The sequence below is a fragment of the Corvus hawaiiensis genome, chromosome 16 (genome assembly GCF_020740725.1).
Source record: "Corvus hawaiiensis isolate bCorHaw1 chromosome 16, bCorHaw1.pri.cur, whole genome shotgun sequence".
Taxonomy (NCBI): domain Eukaryota; kingdom Metazoa; phylum Chordata; class Aves; order Passeriformes; family Corvidae; genus Corvus; species Corvus hawaiiensis.
In genome coordinates this window covers 7,178,316-7,193,921 of record NC_063228.1, presented here as the reverse complement: position 1 = coordinate 7,193,921, position 15,606 = coordinate 7,178,316, and the positions used below count along the sequence as shown (strand labels likewise).

The following is a 15,606-nucleotide window of genomic DNA, read 5'->3' as shown; positions in this document are numbered from 1 at the left end:
AACACCTCCTGGCTCGGGCCCTTGCCCGCCAGCCGGAGCCGCTCTCAGCTCGGCCGGCAGCATCATCTAGTGGCCATGGCCTCGCCACATGGAATGGTAGGATCGGGAATATCCTGAGCTGGAAGTGACCCACCAGGATCATCCCGTCCAGCTCCTGCCCTGCACAGACACCCCAACAACCCCACCCTGTGCATCCCTGGGAGCGGTGTCCTTGACGTCTGGCAGCCTTGGGGCCGTGCCCATCCCCTGGGGAGGCCGAGTCCCCGCTTGGGGTTGCTTTAGGCTGATATCAAATAATAATAAATGAAGTTCTGCACACGTGGCGGTGCGAGGATAACGGGGCAGCGCCCGTCGGGCTCAGCGGCTGAGGGGAGCGGGAAGGACCCGCCCGGGGGCACCCATGCCGGGGGTGCCGGGGGTGTCGGGGGTGAGGTGGCCGCGTTTTGGGGCGATTTTGGGGATCGGGAGCCCTGCGAAGCGAAGCGAAGAGCAGCGCGGCGCCGGGGAAGTTTGTCCCCTGCGCCGCCCCGTCCGTCGCCACGGCAACCGGCGCGCCCGCCATGGCGGCGCCCAGCGTGTTTCTGCTGGCCGTGAGCGGCGAGATCGAGAGCGGGGAGGTGCGTGAGACCCCGGGACACCACGGAAACACCCCGGGAACACCCCGGGGGGATGGGGGGGATCGCCCCCAGCCCGGTCCGCGCGGCCCCGGCAGAGCGGCCTGGCCTCGGTGTCGGTGCTGCGTGCGCCCGTGCGGGATGAGAATCTGCCCCCCCTGAGCCTGCCCGGCCTCAGTCCCCAAACTCAACCCAGCCTCACCCCCTCAACCCTGCACACCCTCAGCCCCCCATAACCCTGCCTGGCTTCATCCCCCTTAACCCGTCCCTGTCTCAGCCTCCCCCAAACTCAGCCTGGCCTCAGCCCCTTGACCATCCCAGTGTCAGCCCCCCAAACCCATCCCTCTGGCCTCAATACCCTCTGACCCAGCTCAGCCTCAGCCGCCCCCGCATCCATCCCAGTCCCCCAAACCCATCCCAGTCTCAGCCTCCCTGACCCAACCTGTCTGTCCCCGTCTCGCTGGCCCAGGCTGCCCTCAGCACCCTGACTTGGGCAGAGCCTCACCCCCAGAAATTCCCAGTGAATTCCCAGTGACATCTCTCTCTCTCTCTCTCTGTCTCCTGCAGTTCCCAGGATTTGATGACCTCTACTGCAAGTTCTGCTTCGTCTATGGCCAGGACTGGGTCCCCACAGCGGTACAGCCCCTGTGCCCCCCCCGTCAGACCCCCCTGTGCCCCCTGTCCCCACCCTGCCCACCAGAGCCCCGGGCTCAGCCCAGCCCCAGGCTCACCCCACATTCCCTGCAGGGTCTGGAGGAGGGAATCTCCCAGATCACCTCCAAGAGCAGCGTCTCCCCCACCACGCTCGTCTGGAACTTCCCCATCGACATCACCTTCAAGAGCACCAACCCTTTTGGCTGTGAGTGCCGGGGGGGGGGGTCCAGCCCTGGTGCCAGACCCCCTCTCACCCCCATTTCCTTGCAGGGCCGCAGATTGTGCTGAGTGTCTACGGGCCTGACTTCTTTGGCCACGACGTGGTCAGAGGTTACGGAGCTGTGCACGTGCCCTTCGTGCCGGGGAGGTGAGTGCCAGCCTGACCTGCAGGGCTCAAAACACATTCTCGTCCTGTTATTCTGTTGTTTCAGAAACAAAACCAGCTCCCATGCGTCCTCATCATGCCCTGTCAGTTCACTACAGAGATTTTCTAGCAGAGCTCTTTCATGATCAGATAAGTTTTGGTAATGCTCTAAAGCCCAAAGTGGCCTGTGAGGAGCCCAGATACGAAGCTCAGTTTCTCACCTCTCCCCCATCACTGTAAGCACGCGATAAGTTCTCACTGCCACCACTGGGAATGGAGGAAGATCCGATGTTCCTGTGCAAACAAACCCTTCCTGTGTGAAGGGAAAGCACCTGGAGATGAGCAGTGCTCTGGTGTGTCAGCAATTCTGTGCCTTTGTAAATAGAAAAATCTTGTTGTTTGTTCGTTCCTGAAGTTCTGGGGGTCTCCTCTTTGTTTCAGGCACAAAAGGACCATTGCTATGTTCGTCCCAGAGTCCACCTCGAGGCTGCAGCAGTTCACAAGGTAATTATTAATGACTTTACTTCATTAAAGCCCCTCTTGCCCGTAGCCACAGAGGCATTTGCAGCTACTGGGTGGTGCAGAGCTGTGACTGCTCTGTGCCATAACCAGGCAGGTTTGTGTTCTGTGGGTAAAATCACATTTTCAGGTGGCTGGGTCTTTTTTAAAAGCTTTCTGCAAATCTATTAATCACCTGCTAGCTGCACTGAATTCCTGCCTGAATCTTCTTGGGGCTGTTCTGGAAGGATGGCTACAGCAAGAGAAAACCCATGATAAAACAACTCCCATTCCACATTTTTTGTATGTATTCAAGGTCTCCAAGCCTCTCTGGTTCTCTGGGTGATCAAGTGGAATTTTCCAACAATATCTTTGCCACTGAAAGATTTTTCTAGCGTAGAAAAAACCTGGATTTAACAAAATCTGTATGAAATGAGTTGCATTTTTGTCCTTAAGGCAAAACTTACCTTTGATTGAAGTAGATCAATAAAGTGAGTCAGGCTTCAAAAAGCTCCTGGCAGGCTCATTAACCCCCCCTGATGTGCATATCATGATCTGGATCAATCTAAGCCACCCAATTCATTGTTCTCTCTTTTCTTCTCCAAGCTGGTTCACAGGGAGACGCCCGGAATTCACCGACCCCAAAGTGGTGGCACAGGGAGAAGGACGGGAAGGTGAGTCCTGGCAGCTCCTGGCTGCTTGCCCAGCCACCTTTGGGTGATAAAGAAGTGCTCCACAACTAATCCAAAGCCTCTTTTAACTGGATTCGTCCCCATCCTCTCTGTCCCAGTGACCAGGGTGCGATCCCAAGGCTTTGTGACGATTTCCTTCAACGTGATGACCAAAGATCTGCACAAGCTGGGCTACGACATTGGCCCCACGGCCCTGCAGAGCCCCTCCCTGGAGCCTGGGGCACAGGGGCTCCACAGGTTCTGAACTCCCCAGGACGTGCTCAGAGCTCAGCACTTTGGGCCTTCTTAGGGAGAGGAGGAGCTGCTTCAGCTCAGTCATTCCAAAAAAACACCAGCCCAGGAGGATTTGGGGAAATTACCGAGCCTGATCCTCTCAGTAAGGTTGAAGTATTGTGTAAATCAACATTATCTGATAACATTCAGCGTCTTTAGGGATCAGACTCTCTCAGAGTAAGGCCTGTTACAAAGTATTTTTATAGCTTTTGTACACTTTTTTCTAGAATTAATGATGGGGAAAGTTCAGAGCTGTAGCTGTTTCCCTGTGGTTAAAACTTTGCAAACCCAGTTCTTTTTAGTGACTTCTTGGTTTTTTGGTGATACAAATGAGGAATTGAAATTATTGCACCTTCCAAAAATGGTCCTGTGAAATGCATCCCCCTCTAAGCTCTTTTAGGCTGAATAAACTCCGTTGTATCAATAGATTCATTTGTCTTTCTGCTGCTAAGGGGGTTTATTTGTTTGTGCCTGGATGTTTTAAAGCTCTAAATCATCCAAGCTCTGCCAGACTTAGAGGTCCAAGAGAAAAAGAAGTGTTACAATGCAGTGACTAATTGCTGCATCATTTTCCTATTTAATTTTGGGCATGTAACCTCTTGTGTTTGACTGCAAATCTCAGAATGACCACACCTCTCTAAAAGGGAACTACCAAGACCTCCAAAGCGTAGAAATCCCAGGAAGAACAGCCAGGGATGAACCACAAAACCTCCAGGACACAGCTCAACAAAACACCCAGGCAGAGATTGTTTTTATCATCAGTGGGCTGGAATAAATACAATTTCTGAAAACATAAGGTGGTCACTGGAACGTTGCTGTGAGCAGCAGCACCTTTTATACGACATGTAAATACTTTTCCAAACGTTTTTGGGGATGATTCTTCATCTCCTGCATTCCTCCTGCCTTGTTTTTGTTGACTCCACACTTGCAGTGGAGGTTTTGTGGTAATTTGTAATCTCTGAACTGAGTCATGTTGGAAATCCAAATCCAGAAGCATTTCCTGTTGGCTCAGAGGAGACTCGAGGAATTTTGTTTCCTTTTCACAAGTTTGGGAAGCAGTCAGCTGCGGTAGCAGGAGAAATATCTGTGTTTGAAACGCTTCAGAGGCAAACACTGAATCTCCTGCTGCTGCCTAAATACCCAATTCCCCCTTGAGCACAGTTCCTGCCCACATTCCAGCTGGAACAAAGCTGCTCCAGGCATGAGGAACCTGTCAAACTCACAGAAAGTCCAAACCTGGTGCCCCACAGGGAATTTATTCACACCCGGCTCTGCATCCTGGCGCTCCAAACCCCTGAATTCCCCCTGTTCCAAAGGAACTGTTGGATGTTTAACCCCAGTGGGACCAACCAGACCTGACCCAACTTCCCCCTGACAGCTGAGGCGAAGGAAGGTTAAAAACAATGAAAAGCAAAAATCCTAAACTGCATAGAAGAGGATTTAAGACACCTTGAGATATTTAAGCTGCTCTCTAAGCAGATCCCACACTGCTGCCTGCATTATTAGGACTTTTTGCCTGTTTTCTCTGGGGCTAGTTGGATTTTGGGGGGTTTTTTTGGCTCCTCAGTGGCTTGAGCACATCTAAGACCTTCACCTACCTTCCTCGAGGGTTGGGTGTATCCTGTGAGTGTTTCCCCCAGGGCGTCACCCAGGGGCTGATGTTTGGAATCAGCGTTTCCCAACTCCAATGCCATTCCTTGGCTCTGAGGGGCAGCTGTTGATATCCCTCAGGAACACATTTCTCCCAGAGATGGCCTTGCTGCTGCCTTTGAAATATTTGCTCCTCAGGTGTGGCCAAGTGTTTGCACCTGGGAGAATCTCTGAATAAACATGGACACAACACCGTGAGCAGGGAACCGTGGCAAGAAAGGGATTTAGGATCCCTAATTGTTCATGGAAGTGAAACCCTGGGAGAACCAGTGCTTTAAGATCAGCCAAATCCCAGTAAAACCCAGCTTTGCTGCAGCAGAGGCTCACGCTGGTTTCCTCCCAGCCACGCTACCGGCAGCTGGAACACCCTGGTCGTTTCCTGGTTAATCATTCTCCCTTCTCTCCAAACCTGCACTGAAATTCCCAACCCTACAGCAGCAGCACGAGGCTCTTGGCGGGAGCTGCAGCTCTGCCTCGTTCCCCTGAAATCTCTCCCAGATGCTGAAATTGCTCATTATCCCCCTAATTCGAGATGGGCAGGGGAAAAAAATCTTCCTGGACACAGGAGGCACTCCCAGGCCAGCACAAACCAGGCTGGGGGCAAAGGAAGACACCCCTGCGGGATGTCTGGGGACTCTGCAGCTCTCCTGGCCTGGAGAGGCTTTGGATTCACTCCATGGGAGTTTTCCTGCTGTTATCCTCGGAGGGACACAGCCAAGGACAGCTGAACAGCAGCTTGGGGATCAAACCCTCCAGAAAAAGGAAAACCATTCGGACAATCCTTAGGAATTGGTATTTTCCGCCTTTCCCACCAAAACTACGAACAGCAGCAGCAGCTCCTGCCCTCTCGTGGCTGCTCGCAGCCTTTGGGAAGACGCTGGAAGTGGTTAATAACAATTAACTCCCAGGCTGAATGAAGGACACCGAACTTTTCCTGTTCCTCCGCGGAAATTGCTCCGTGCTGGCTGCCCTGGCACTGCCCCTTGTCCCCAGAGCAGGGGGCAAACACCTCCCGGAGCTGCTCCACGGGGAGCGGGAGCGAGCCAGGAATCTGAGCATCCACGAGTGCTGGGGAAGCCAGCTCTGCCCCGAGGCTGCCAGGCTGCTTTACACCAGCAGTTCTGCGGCAGCTGGGAATTATCTCCATCTGAAAATGAGATGGATTCGAGCTGACAGCAGCTTCTCCCCAGCAGCAGTGTCGGGTGGGGAGCAGGAGATCCTGTGAAATGCTCCAAAGGAAAAAAAATAGGAAAAAATTCAAACACTCAAGCACAGAGCAGCCATGTTTGAAGAAAAACGGGGCTGTAGCTCCAATTCTTCTCTACAATTCTTTGCAGCGTTTCCCCCCATTTGTGTCCCTGGAGATTCGAGGGGGATAAAGGCCCTGGATCCAGTGCTGGACACGGATCTGTGGGGTCACAAGAAGACAGGACAGCGGCAGTGGGAGCAGTGGCAGAGCCAGGCTGGCACCCACAGCCTGGAGCACTCCCCATTCCTGGGGACATCCAGACCTGGAGAACCAGCAGGAACCCCCACTCAGGGCCTCTTCCCTTGGGGCTGGCAGCACCACACGGCCCAGCAGCAGCTGGATGAGCTGGTGGCCTTGGAAAACACACCCAGGACATCGCCAGGGTGTCCCTCGGATCTGAGCCCCCCGTGAGGGCACAGTGAAACCCCCTGCCCCACCACGCAGCCCAAGGCCCAGGCACACCTGAGCCAGTGGCACATCTGGAGCAGCCACCAGCTCCAGTCTGGGATGTGTTCCAGGCCAGTGTTCCAGGCCCCAGCAGGAGCCCAGCAAAGAGCTGGGCAAAGGCCACCCCAACCCCACCCTGTCCCCTCTCAACAGCCACCCTCGGGGTGTAGAGAGGATCCCTGAGGGCTTCTTCCATCAGCTGAGGAGTCTTCTGGGAGGCAAATGGGGGGGGAGCTCAAACCCCAAGCTCTGAGACACTCATGGGTGTTTGCAAACCCAGGAACCACCTCCACATTTGGAGCACAGGAAGCAAAAAATCCCAAACCTGCAGTTCCCACCCGGCTGCAGAGCTCCCAGTACCCTCCAGTGCAGCCTAGCTGGGGCTGGGGAGCACAGGAGAGCACAAATCCCTTAGGAGCCATCCTTTGGGCATGGAAAGCAGGGCTGAGCCCGCAGGAGGGAGGGAAGAACACAACCTGCTTTCCCAACAGGATCTGAGGGATCCAGCCTCGTCCTTCAGAGGGAAGAGCAGCAGACAGAACTGCTGAAGGCGTCTATTTTTGGCTCTCTATTCAGGCCAGGATATTCAAGTACCCAAATTCACCTCAGAGAATATCATCACTCCATTTAGTGCCAGACTTGCTAACGAAGATATTAAAAAAGCAGAAAAAAAACCCCACCACCATCACCCAACACAAACCCAGGCAGCCCACGGAGCTGCTACACCGCGGCAGAACTGGCTCCCTGGAGCCTGGATAATCCATGGATTTCATTCCATGGCCACAAAAAGCCCTTTAGGAAGAACACAGACCTGATTTTCACAGGTTCCAGGGAAAGGAGGACACAAAGTGCCTGATGATTTCCCATCGCAGGCATTACCAGAGGTGGTTCAGCCACAACGCTGTGGAGAATTCCAGGAGGGTTGGGGGTGGATGGGTGGGACCAGCCCACGCTGGGTCAGCGTCCTGTGGAGGATCCTCGCCTCCATCCCCTCCCTCCAGCCCACCCAGCCCAGCCCCGGGTGTTGATCCCGCAGGAGCCGGGAGAGGGAGTGGATCCACACGGGGGGTTATCAGTCAGCTTATCAGCGACGGGAAATCCGATGTCTCTGCTCCAGCAACATTCCCCAGGCTGGGATGGAGCTCTGACCCAGCCTCCAGCAGCCCCAGTGGTTAAACAGGGCAGAACCCCGCATGCCATTCCTGCCTGGGAGGATCTCTAAGCAATCAAGCCGCAAAGCTGGCAGCTCCTGTGTCCCAGCGAGGTTTCCTGTCGGGAAGCAGCAGGCAGGGAGCTGGGAAGGCAAACTCCACCTTTCCTCCGGCTTCATCCGCGTGATTTGAGATGTCATTGATTTCCCTTCACCTGAAACGGGAACGTGTTTGCTCAACAAGTGCCAAGAGCAGCTCAGGCAGAGGGATGTGAGCGTGGGCTGAGCGCTCACAGATGATCCTGGAATGCTTCGGACAAGGGCCTGGAGTGACAGGACAAGGGGAATGGCTTCCCACTGCCAGAGGGCAGGGATAGATGGGATATTGGGAAGGAATTCCTCCCTGTGAGAAGCCCTGGCAGTGTCCAAGGCCAGGTTGGACGGGGCTTGGAGCACCCTGGGATAGTGGAAGGGGTCCCTGCCCATGGCAGGGGGTGGAATTTTCTTTAATCTCTCAGGGAGATATTTCCCAAACCCATGAGGGTCCCATGATTCAGTCCAGGTCTGGGACCGCTCTGGGCTCTCCCTGCACAGCCCCAGGATGTGCTGTGACCCCCCAGGGTATCCCCACACTCCCCCATTCCTCATTTACCACCTCATCCTCTGCACAGCACCGGGCTGGGTTACCCTGGCCAGATGCCAATTCCCTATGGATCACAAGGCCCTGCCAATTCACCTCCTTCATGGGAATTGGCACCAAGGGGAACCTCCCACTCCTTGAAACCCCAAGGCTTCAACAATTACAGGGTACAATCAATCAACAGCAAAACGGAACTGCCACCACCACATCCCACACTGGGTCTTCACCATTCCTAATCCCGAGCTCCCAAACAAACACCAGTCCTTAGGAAAATCCAGCTCACAAATGGGGAGAAGGTGACCTGGGAATTAACTTGAAAAAGATGGATGTTTTGAACATGAGGGGTTCCTAAATCGGGTTGGTTCCCTGAAATGCAGCTTGCAGGGTGTTGCAGAGGCCTTGCCAAAGCCAGAGCACAAGATGGGCCCAGCTCTTCCCTCACAGTTGCGTGAAAAGCAGCGGAAGGGGCAGAGCTGCACCCTCAGCCCAGCACAGAGAGGCGACACAAACACACTCAGTAAAACTTCAGCAACAGCAGCGGGGCTGAGGGGAAGCCAAAAGATAACTCCTTATCCAGAGTCCTTTTCCTCTGCAAAGGGGTAAATCCTCCTCATCCCACAGGAGAGGAAATGTGGGATGGGGGAGCAGCTCTGGCAAGGTCAGCGGAAACCTCGACCACAGGCAGAGCTCTGCTCACCACGGGCCGGGGCAGCTCAGGCTGCCCTGGCTCATACAGCCACCAGAATCCTCCAGAATCCAGCCCCTTTGGAAGGGATCAGAGTCACCACAACTTCCACTCTGAGCCAGTCCCACATCTTCCATACAGAGAGGGATTTAGCTTCAAATGTGCAATTCCAAGAGGCGGGAGTAGAATCAGAGAATCCCAGACTGGGTTGGTTTGGGAGGGACCTTAAAGCCCATCCAGTTCCAACCCCAACACCTTCCACTGTCCCAGGTTGCTCCAAGCCCCGTCCAGCCCGGCCTTGGGCACTTCCAGGGCTCCCGAGGCAGCCACAGCTTCTCCAGGGAAACTGGAGCGTTACTGGAACAGCAGCTGCCCCCAGCACCCCCAGCCAGCTCCGGCTGAAACCAAACTGGAGGCTTTTCTCCCCAGAACCACCTTTCCCACGGTCACATCTCCAGCCCTGCCACAGCTTCAGCATTACTTAGTGATCATTGATTAGTGATCAGCCTGACTGGCAGCAAACTAAACAGGGAACCTGGAGGGGCTCTGGAGAGGCAGCTCTCGATGCCGCCTGCTAATGAAGTGCCCTTCAATTAAAGCAGCCAGAATTAGGAGCTGGAATTGCTTCCCGGCTGGAAGCAGGCGTCCTGCCACGTGATCCGTGGGACAGGGCCAAGGCTGAACTACAAAAGTGGGAAGCGAGGACTCCCCAGGTTCTGTCACAGCTCCCCAACCCTCATTCCACAGCCCCCTTCCCCAGATTCCTGCCTGGACACAAATCCAGAGCCTCCTCCGAGGCAGCACTCCAAGATCCCCTCCACAGAGGCTGTTCCAGGGGCAGCGTGGTTTAAAGAAGGAATTCAGTCACCTGCAACACAACAAGTCTTCATTTTTATTGAGTTAGTAAGGTCCCAACTGACCCCGATTTCAGTGAGCCACAGAAACCCCCCTCTCTCCCAGCCAGAGCAACCTGTCCCGGGAAAAGTGATGGATGCATCCAAGGAATCCCACTGGCAGAGCACAAGCAGCACCCCTCAGTCACGGGGAGATCCCTCTGCCACAAACCTTCCGTCAGCTCACCCCAAACCCACCAGCCTCCTGCAAAACTCCACCGAGCAGGGCTTGGGTGGGAATGGGATCATAAACACCACGCAGAAGCTTGGAAAAAGCAACAGGGCCGCAATAGAAGCAATACAATTTTAATTCTGACCAGTCACCTACAAACCCCTCGTCTTTCCACTGTTCGATGGCATCGTTTAAGTATCACATCTGTGACATCGCTTGGGGGGGAGGAAAAAAAATGACACAAAGATACAGACATTATGATACAATAGTACAAATGATAAATTATTTATACAGTAAATAATGTCAATAGTCAGCACAAATCCAGAAAAAGCAGCCGGCTCCCGGGATTATGGAAAGTTTGGGAAATATTGGAAGTGTAACACTTGGAAAGGAAGCGAGTGAGATTCTGCTGGGGAAAAAGAAACCTCCTCTTTCTGTATGTCCTGTGCAATATTCAGGCATACAGTACACCTCAGAACCGGGACAGCAAAGGGGCACTCGGGCAACAAGAGCTGTCTTGGCTACGGGACTTCCCAAAAACTGTAAACACCACAACGCACCAGGGCTTCCCTTCCCTGCCCCCTCCACGGAGTTGGGTTTCTCTAGAGTATAAAACTGAATAAATAACTGAGCTTATTTTGGGGGGTGGAATTATGCCAAGGGGATGGCAGGGGGGAATTTTTTTTCTTTTTACAAAATATTTAACACTTTTCTCTTTGGTCAATTTGACCAGTAAGGCTATTTTGGGCTACTAACATTTTAAAAATGAAAAAAAGAAAAAAAGCACTTTGAGTATTTGCAAAGTGAGAAGAAGAAGAGGGGGAAATGGAGAAATGGGGCAGACGGGATGCGATGGGACACACAAACATCCTCCAGAAATGTGGGAGGGCCAGGAGGGAGGGACGATTATCCTGGAGAGCAGGAAAATCATCACCAAAAGAGCTGGACCATTCGGAGCATCCCCAGCCAGGACAGTGACCCCCTGAGGACACAGCCCAGCCCAGGAACATTTACCAAACCAGCTCTTTCTCCTCCTAAACTCAGCTCCTGCCACAAGCCCTGTGCCAGGCTGGGATCTGGGCTTGGTTAGTCTCAGCCTAAATCTTAACAGCACCAGAATTGGGGGTGTGGCTCCTCAGGGAGGAGGGGGGTTTGTTGTGCCGTAAATGTCTCTTTAATACAAAAGGAATAAAGTTCTTGGGGCAGTGACTTAGTAAAAGCAACAATTTGCCATTCAACAGCTTCATTAAGCCAGGGCTCCCTCCCAGAGCCAGAGCACGGCTTTAGCAATTCACAGTGACAGCTCCAACTGCAGATTATTTCAGCACTTCGAGTATTTCTTATCAACACCATCTTGCCTCTAAAAAGTGACCCAGGACGTGGCCAGGACTTTTGGCTGGACAGAGAATGCCCCATCCCACTGCAGTTCAGGTGACAGACTAAGGGAAAAACATCGAGTGACCTCGATGCCAGTGCTGATAAAATCAAACTGGGAAAATAACCCGGGATAAATCTCGCCACAGATCAGCTGGAAAGCACTTTTCCCCCGATCTGCAAGAATCACACCCTTCCTGCTCTACACTTTTCAATAACCTCAACAACAACAAAAAAGGTCTTTTTCCCTATTCTGAAAGGCAACGTGAACGGGGTTTTGTTTAGTTTTTAAAGACAGGCTGGGTGTGGACAGCAATCCTCTTTCCTCCTATATAAAAACAAGAGCAGATGAAGATGGGGAAATCCTCCTTGCCAATTCCAGAGGATCCAATATCTGCACAGGAACATGCACACACTGAGCATTCCATACACTACCAGAGCTACGCTGACCTACACAGCTCCAGTCTGGGATTGTGCCCTAAATCCGATCGTCCTTCAGCCTCCCCTTCCCACCAGGAGATCGATCCCAGTCCTCCCATGGGATCCAGCCCCTCTCTGGCCCCACAGGGAATTGTTCCACCACAACAAAACTCTGGCAAATTCTGTTTCCTATTTTCCCTCTCTTAATTAGGGAAAGGCCACCAAGTCCATTCCGAGGTGCCCTGCAGGGATATCCCTTTCCATGGATTTTTGGGAGAGCAGAGCTCAGCCCCGTCAAAGTCGGGGCTCCAGCAGAACCCCTGAGCACGGTTTGGTGCCGAGGAGTCCAGACATGAAAATTTAAAAAGGGATAATTCATCTCCCAAGGGATGGCTGCACATGGAACCAGTTATCCTACGGAGTGCACCTTCCAACAGGAAAAATCAGTGGATAAAATGAAGCAAGTTGTGTTTGTACATCAGGATTTTTAACAGCTCCAGAAGTTTTGCAAGGAAAATAAAACCAAACAGCCTCTCTTGGGATCTTCATCAAGGCTAAAAGTCTGTCCAGTCTGGGGATTGGGAAACGGGAACAAATCAAGGGAAAGGCGACTTTAGTGTTTTTTCTTTTTAATGCAGTCTTAAATCATGTTATGCTCAAATTCAATTCATCTAAAAATAATTAGTCACGAGGATTTGTTTTTGATTTGCATTATGAATACTTCATTTAAAAGTAAATATTTTAGTGTTAATCTTCCCTTTTAAACTCTCTTTACAGAAACAAAGAGCTAAAACCATAAATAAGAGGGCATTAAAACCATAAAAATGACATTTGCCAATATCTTAATTTTTCAGCCAGACTTGATAAATCTATCAAAACCAGACAGTTAAATAAGAACCACATTATAAAAATTAGCAAAAAAAGGACTATTAGGTAACTCTGCAAACTCAAAATATGAAACTGTACTAAACAAAATATGTGCAAAAGTATACAAGAGTAACTGCATATAGCAAGGTTAAGCCTGAATTAGTTTTAAAGCTTGCCCCGGTGAAACTGAATTCAAAGTTGTCCCACTGTATTTCTGGTTTTTTTCCTGTTCTTTTTTTTTTTCCGATTTTTTTTTTCTTTCAACTCACATTGTAAGTCAAATAAAAACAAAATACACATGAAAAAACTTCCAAACGAAGCCGGTACTGGACAAGCACAGAGCAGGACACTCACTCAGCACGAGTGCAGCCACTCACAGAGAGTTCCAGGAGTCCTTAGAGTAGTGTAGGAATTCAACACTGCACACGACAGCACAACTCGAGCATGGTCTTGGGTGTTTTGTCTGGGGTTTTGTGTTATTCTCCTTTCGAGACAAGCTTGCTTTTCTCAGTCACACCTCAGAGATACCAAAGCAGTGCGAGTTTGCAATGTTTAATGCATAAAAACCAAGCCCCCCTGGGCCCTCCGGGTCGGTCTCTTCTAAGAGTAAGGACTATGGGTGAACCAACAGTCTAGAACTGTGTGTAGTTATGTGCAAAACATTCACTAGCACTCGGAATCCCAGGTCTATCTTATGGGCAGAGGAAGTGACAGATGCAGGGGAAGAGTAAATTCAGGAATCCAGCACATGATCTGACATCTACAAAATAGCCAACGGAGTTTTCGAATGGCAGGTTCTCTCCCTAGAAAGTGTATTTGAAATGATTAACAAAGTAACAAAAATGGGCAGAATCTAACTTTGGTGAAAAGTCTGAACATTTCACATGATGCTCAACAAGCCAAAGTAAGGTACCATCTGTAGCAAAGACTAGATTTAGATTAACTGGTAAGTAGAGACAACTCTTCAAAGATCATAACTGTAAACTGCAAATCTACTTCCAAGTCTCTCACACACCGTTCAGTCCACACAGGCCACGTTCGTTTTGCTGGAAAGACTTCAGCCTGGAAACACTAGGAAAAGAAAAGTTCCTTTAATTGGGTCTTTATAGGAGGAAAGGGTTAGTTGTATTTGCAGACTGGGAGGCTGCCGGCGGCATTCCTGTACTGTGCAGAGCTTGGGGCATTGATCCTGCAATGCTCAGCCCCTGGCCCATCCTGATGGACGCCACGGTGCCCATGGCCGGCAGCGGTGCCATCCCCACGGGCACGGGGGCCATGGAAGACAGAGGTATTGGCTCCATGCTCATCGGGGGCACAGCGCTGAAGGAGGGGCTGCTTCCCATCACAGGACTCGCTCTCATCTGGTTCAGGGTCAGTGGCTGAGGCTGGTTCACCTGGAAGGGGTTGATTGGAGTCGGTGCGGTGGCAGCACCTAGGTTGGAGAGAAAGGGACAGAGATGGCGCTGCCATCAACACCGGGGTCTGGAAATGGTCTTTCCTGGCAAAGAACACTCCCTGTGTGCGTCCCCACCCCCAAAACACCCTGCGGAGCATCTGCCACCCAGCAAAGCTGAGCACCAGCACAGCCTGTTCCCCTGCAGCAGCCAATGCCTCCAACACCCCTTCACTGACCAACAGCTCCCACTTCTGATAGCCCTGAGTGGAGACACAGGTTCCAAATCTGCTTACCTGGAACAGCCCTAACCATGACATCCACATCACTGATTTCATTTTTTAAATGCTACTTTGCAAGCTCTCTGTGCTCCTTTACTGCAGAGAGTGGGTTTACATTGGATATCGGGAAGGAATTCCTCCCTGTGAGGATTGTGAGGCCCTGGCACAGGGTGCCCAGAGAAGCTGTGGCTGCCCCTGGATCCCTGGCAGTGTCCAAGGCCAGGCTGGACAGAGCTTGGAGCAGCCTGGGATAGTGGAAGGTGTCCCTGCCCAGGGCAGGGGTGGTTTTTAAGGTCCCTTCCAAACCATTCTGGGACTCTGTGATTTCTACATTTGCTCCAAGCTCTCAGCAGCCACCTCCATTTTCATGTTTCTGGCACCGAGCTCGGACAAGAATTCCCAAAGTAAACAACTTGTTTCCGAATTACAGCGGTGCTCGAAAAAGCAGATCACAAGTTTCCCAGCCTTTGAGGTTCCCTGGACTGCTGCCAGCCCTGCAAATTCCTTTTACTGTACAAGCCCTGGATTATTTGGATGGCCCAGTGACCCCTCACAAACTTTTTGTAGTACCCGGGAAGGGCAGATACACAGATTTCCTCTCTCTCCCTGCTCACTGCCAAGGCTGCTCAGAATCACTGCCTTTTTCCTACTCAAGGATTTTAATACATTGATCTTTTTTTCCATTGCAAGAGTGAAGAAAATAAATAACTGCAAGATCATTTCCAAGTGTTTCACCCTACGAGCAACACAGGAAAATGTCAGTGCCAATTTCAGCTTTGAAAAAACACATCTGCCACGTGGTTTGGTGTCACCATTTCAGTCTGCTCAAAGCAAGGGCTCACTTCTAACAGGCCCAGCTTACAGGAGAACTGCAACAGCCAATTTTTTTTTTTCCCAAAATACACTGAGAACGTGTTTTCAGACCAAACTGGCTCATTGTACCAGCCTAAGACACGCTAACCAGCAGCTCACTGAATTACCCTGCAGAGTTTGCTCTCTGGGACCTCAGGCTGCAGTCAGAGATCTCCTGTGCCTGCTGCAGCTCCAGGAAAAGGGCAGTTCCAACCTGCTTCCACAGGAACCTACTACCTATAACCTTCCCAAGGTAATCTTACCTGTTTTGACAATAACCAGCTGGAGTTCAGCCATTTTTAACAGTCCCGAACCTTCCAACACAGATCATTTTCAGTGAGGGGAAGGGGAACAGCTGGAATAAAGCTCAGCTGCAGACCAAGAGCAGTCACTGTGCTGGGTGAGCCCAGGATGCCTCTCTGAGACCCTCCTGCTCTT

At 51.7% G+C, this 15,606-nt stretch overlaps 2 protein-coding genes across 5 annotated transcripts in view; one reads left to right on the top strand and one right to left on the bottom strand.

Moving 5' to 3' along the window:
- The first annotated feature begins 88 nt into the window (after window positions 1-88).
- B9D1 (B9 domain containing 1) lies at window positions 89-3,521 on the top strand. Its single transcript, XM_048321233.1, has 8 exons — window positions 89-96; window positions 479-617; window positions 1,182-1,250; window positions 1,362-1,473; window positions 1,539-1,635; window positions 2,074-2,136; window positions 2,737-2,804; window positions 2,921-3,521. The coding sequence occupies exons 1-8, from the start codon at window positions 89-91 to the stop codon at window positions 3,064-3,066; spliced, it is 702 nt and encodes a 233-aa protein (XP_048177190.1). The 3' UTR covers window positions 3,067-3,521.
- A 6,578-nt stretch (window positions 3,522-10,099) lies between these two features.
- EPN2 (epsin 2) overlaps window positions 10,100-15,606 on the bottom strand; it is a 54,541-nt gene continuing 49,034 nt past the window's right edge. For all 4 annotated transcript variants that reach the window (XM_048321099.1, XM_048321098.1, XM_048321100.1 and 1 more), the window contains one exon: window positions 10,100-14,074. In XM_048321099.1, coding sequence (XP_048177056.1) covers window positions 13,746-14,074 — 329 coding nt within the window. In that variant the 3' untranslated portion in view covers window positions 10,100-13,745. The remainder of the gene's footprint in view (window positions 14,075-15,606) is intronic.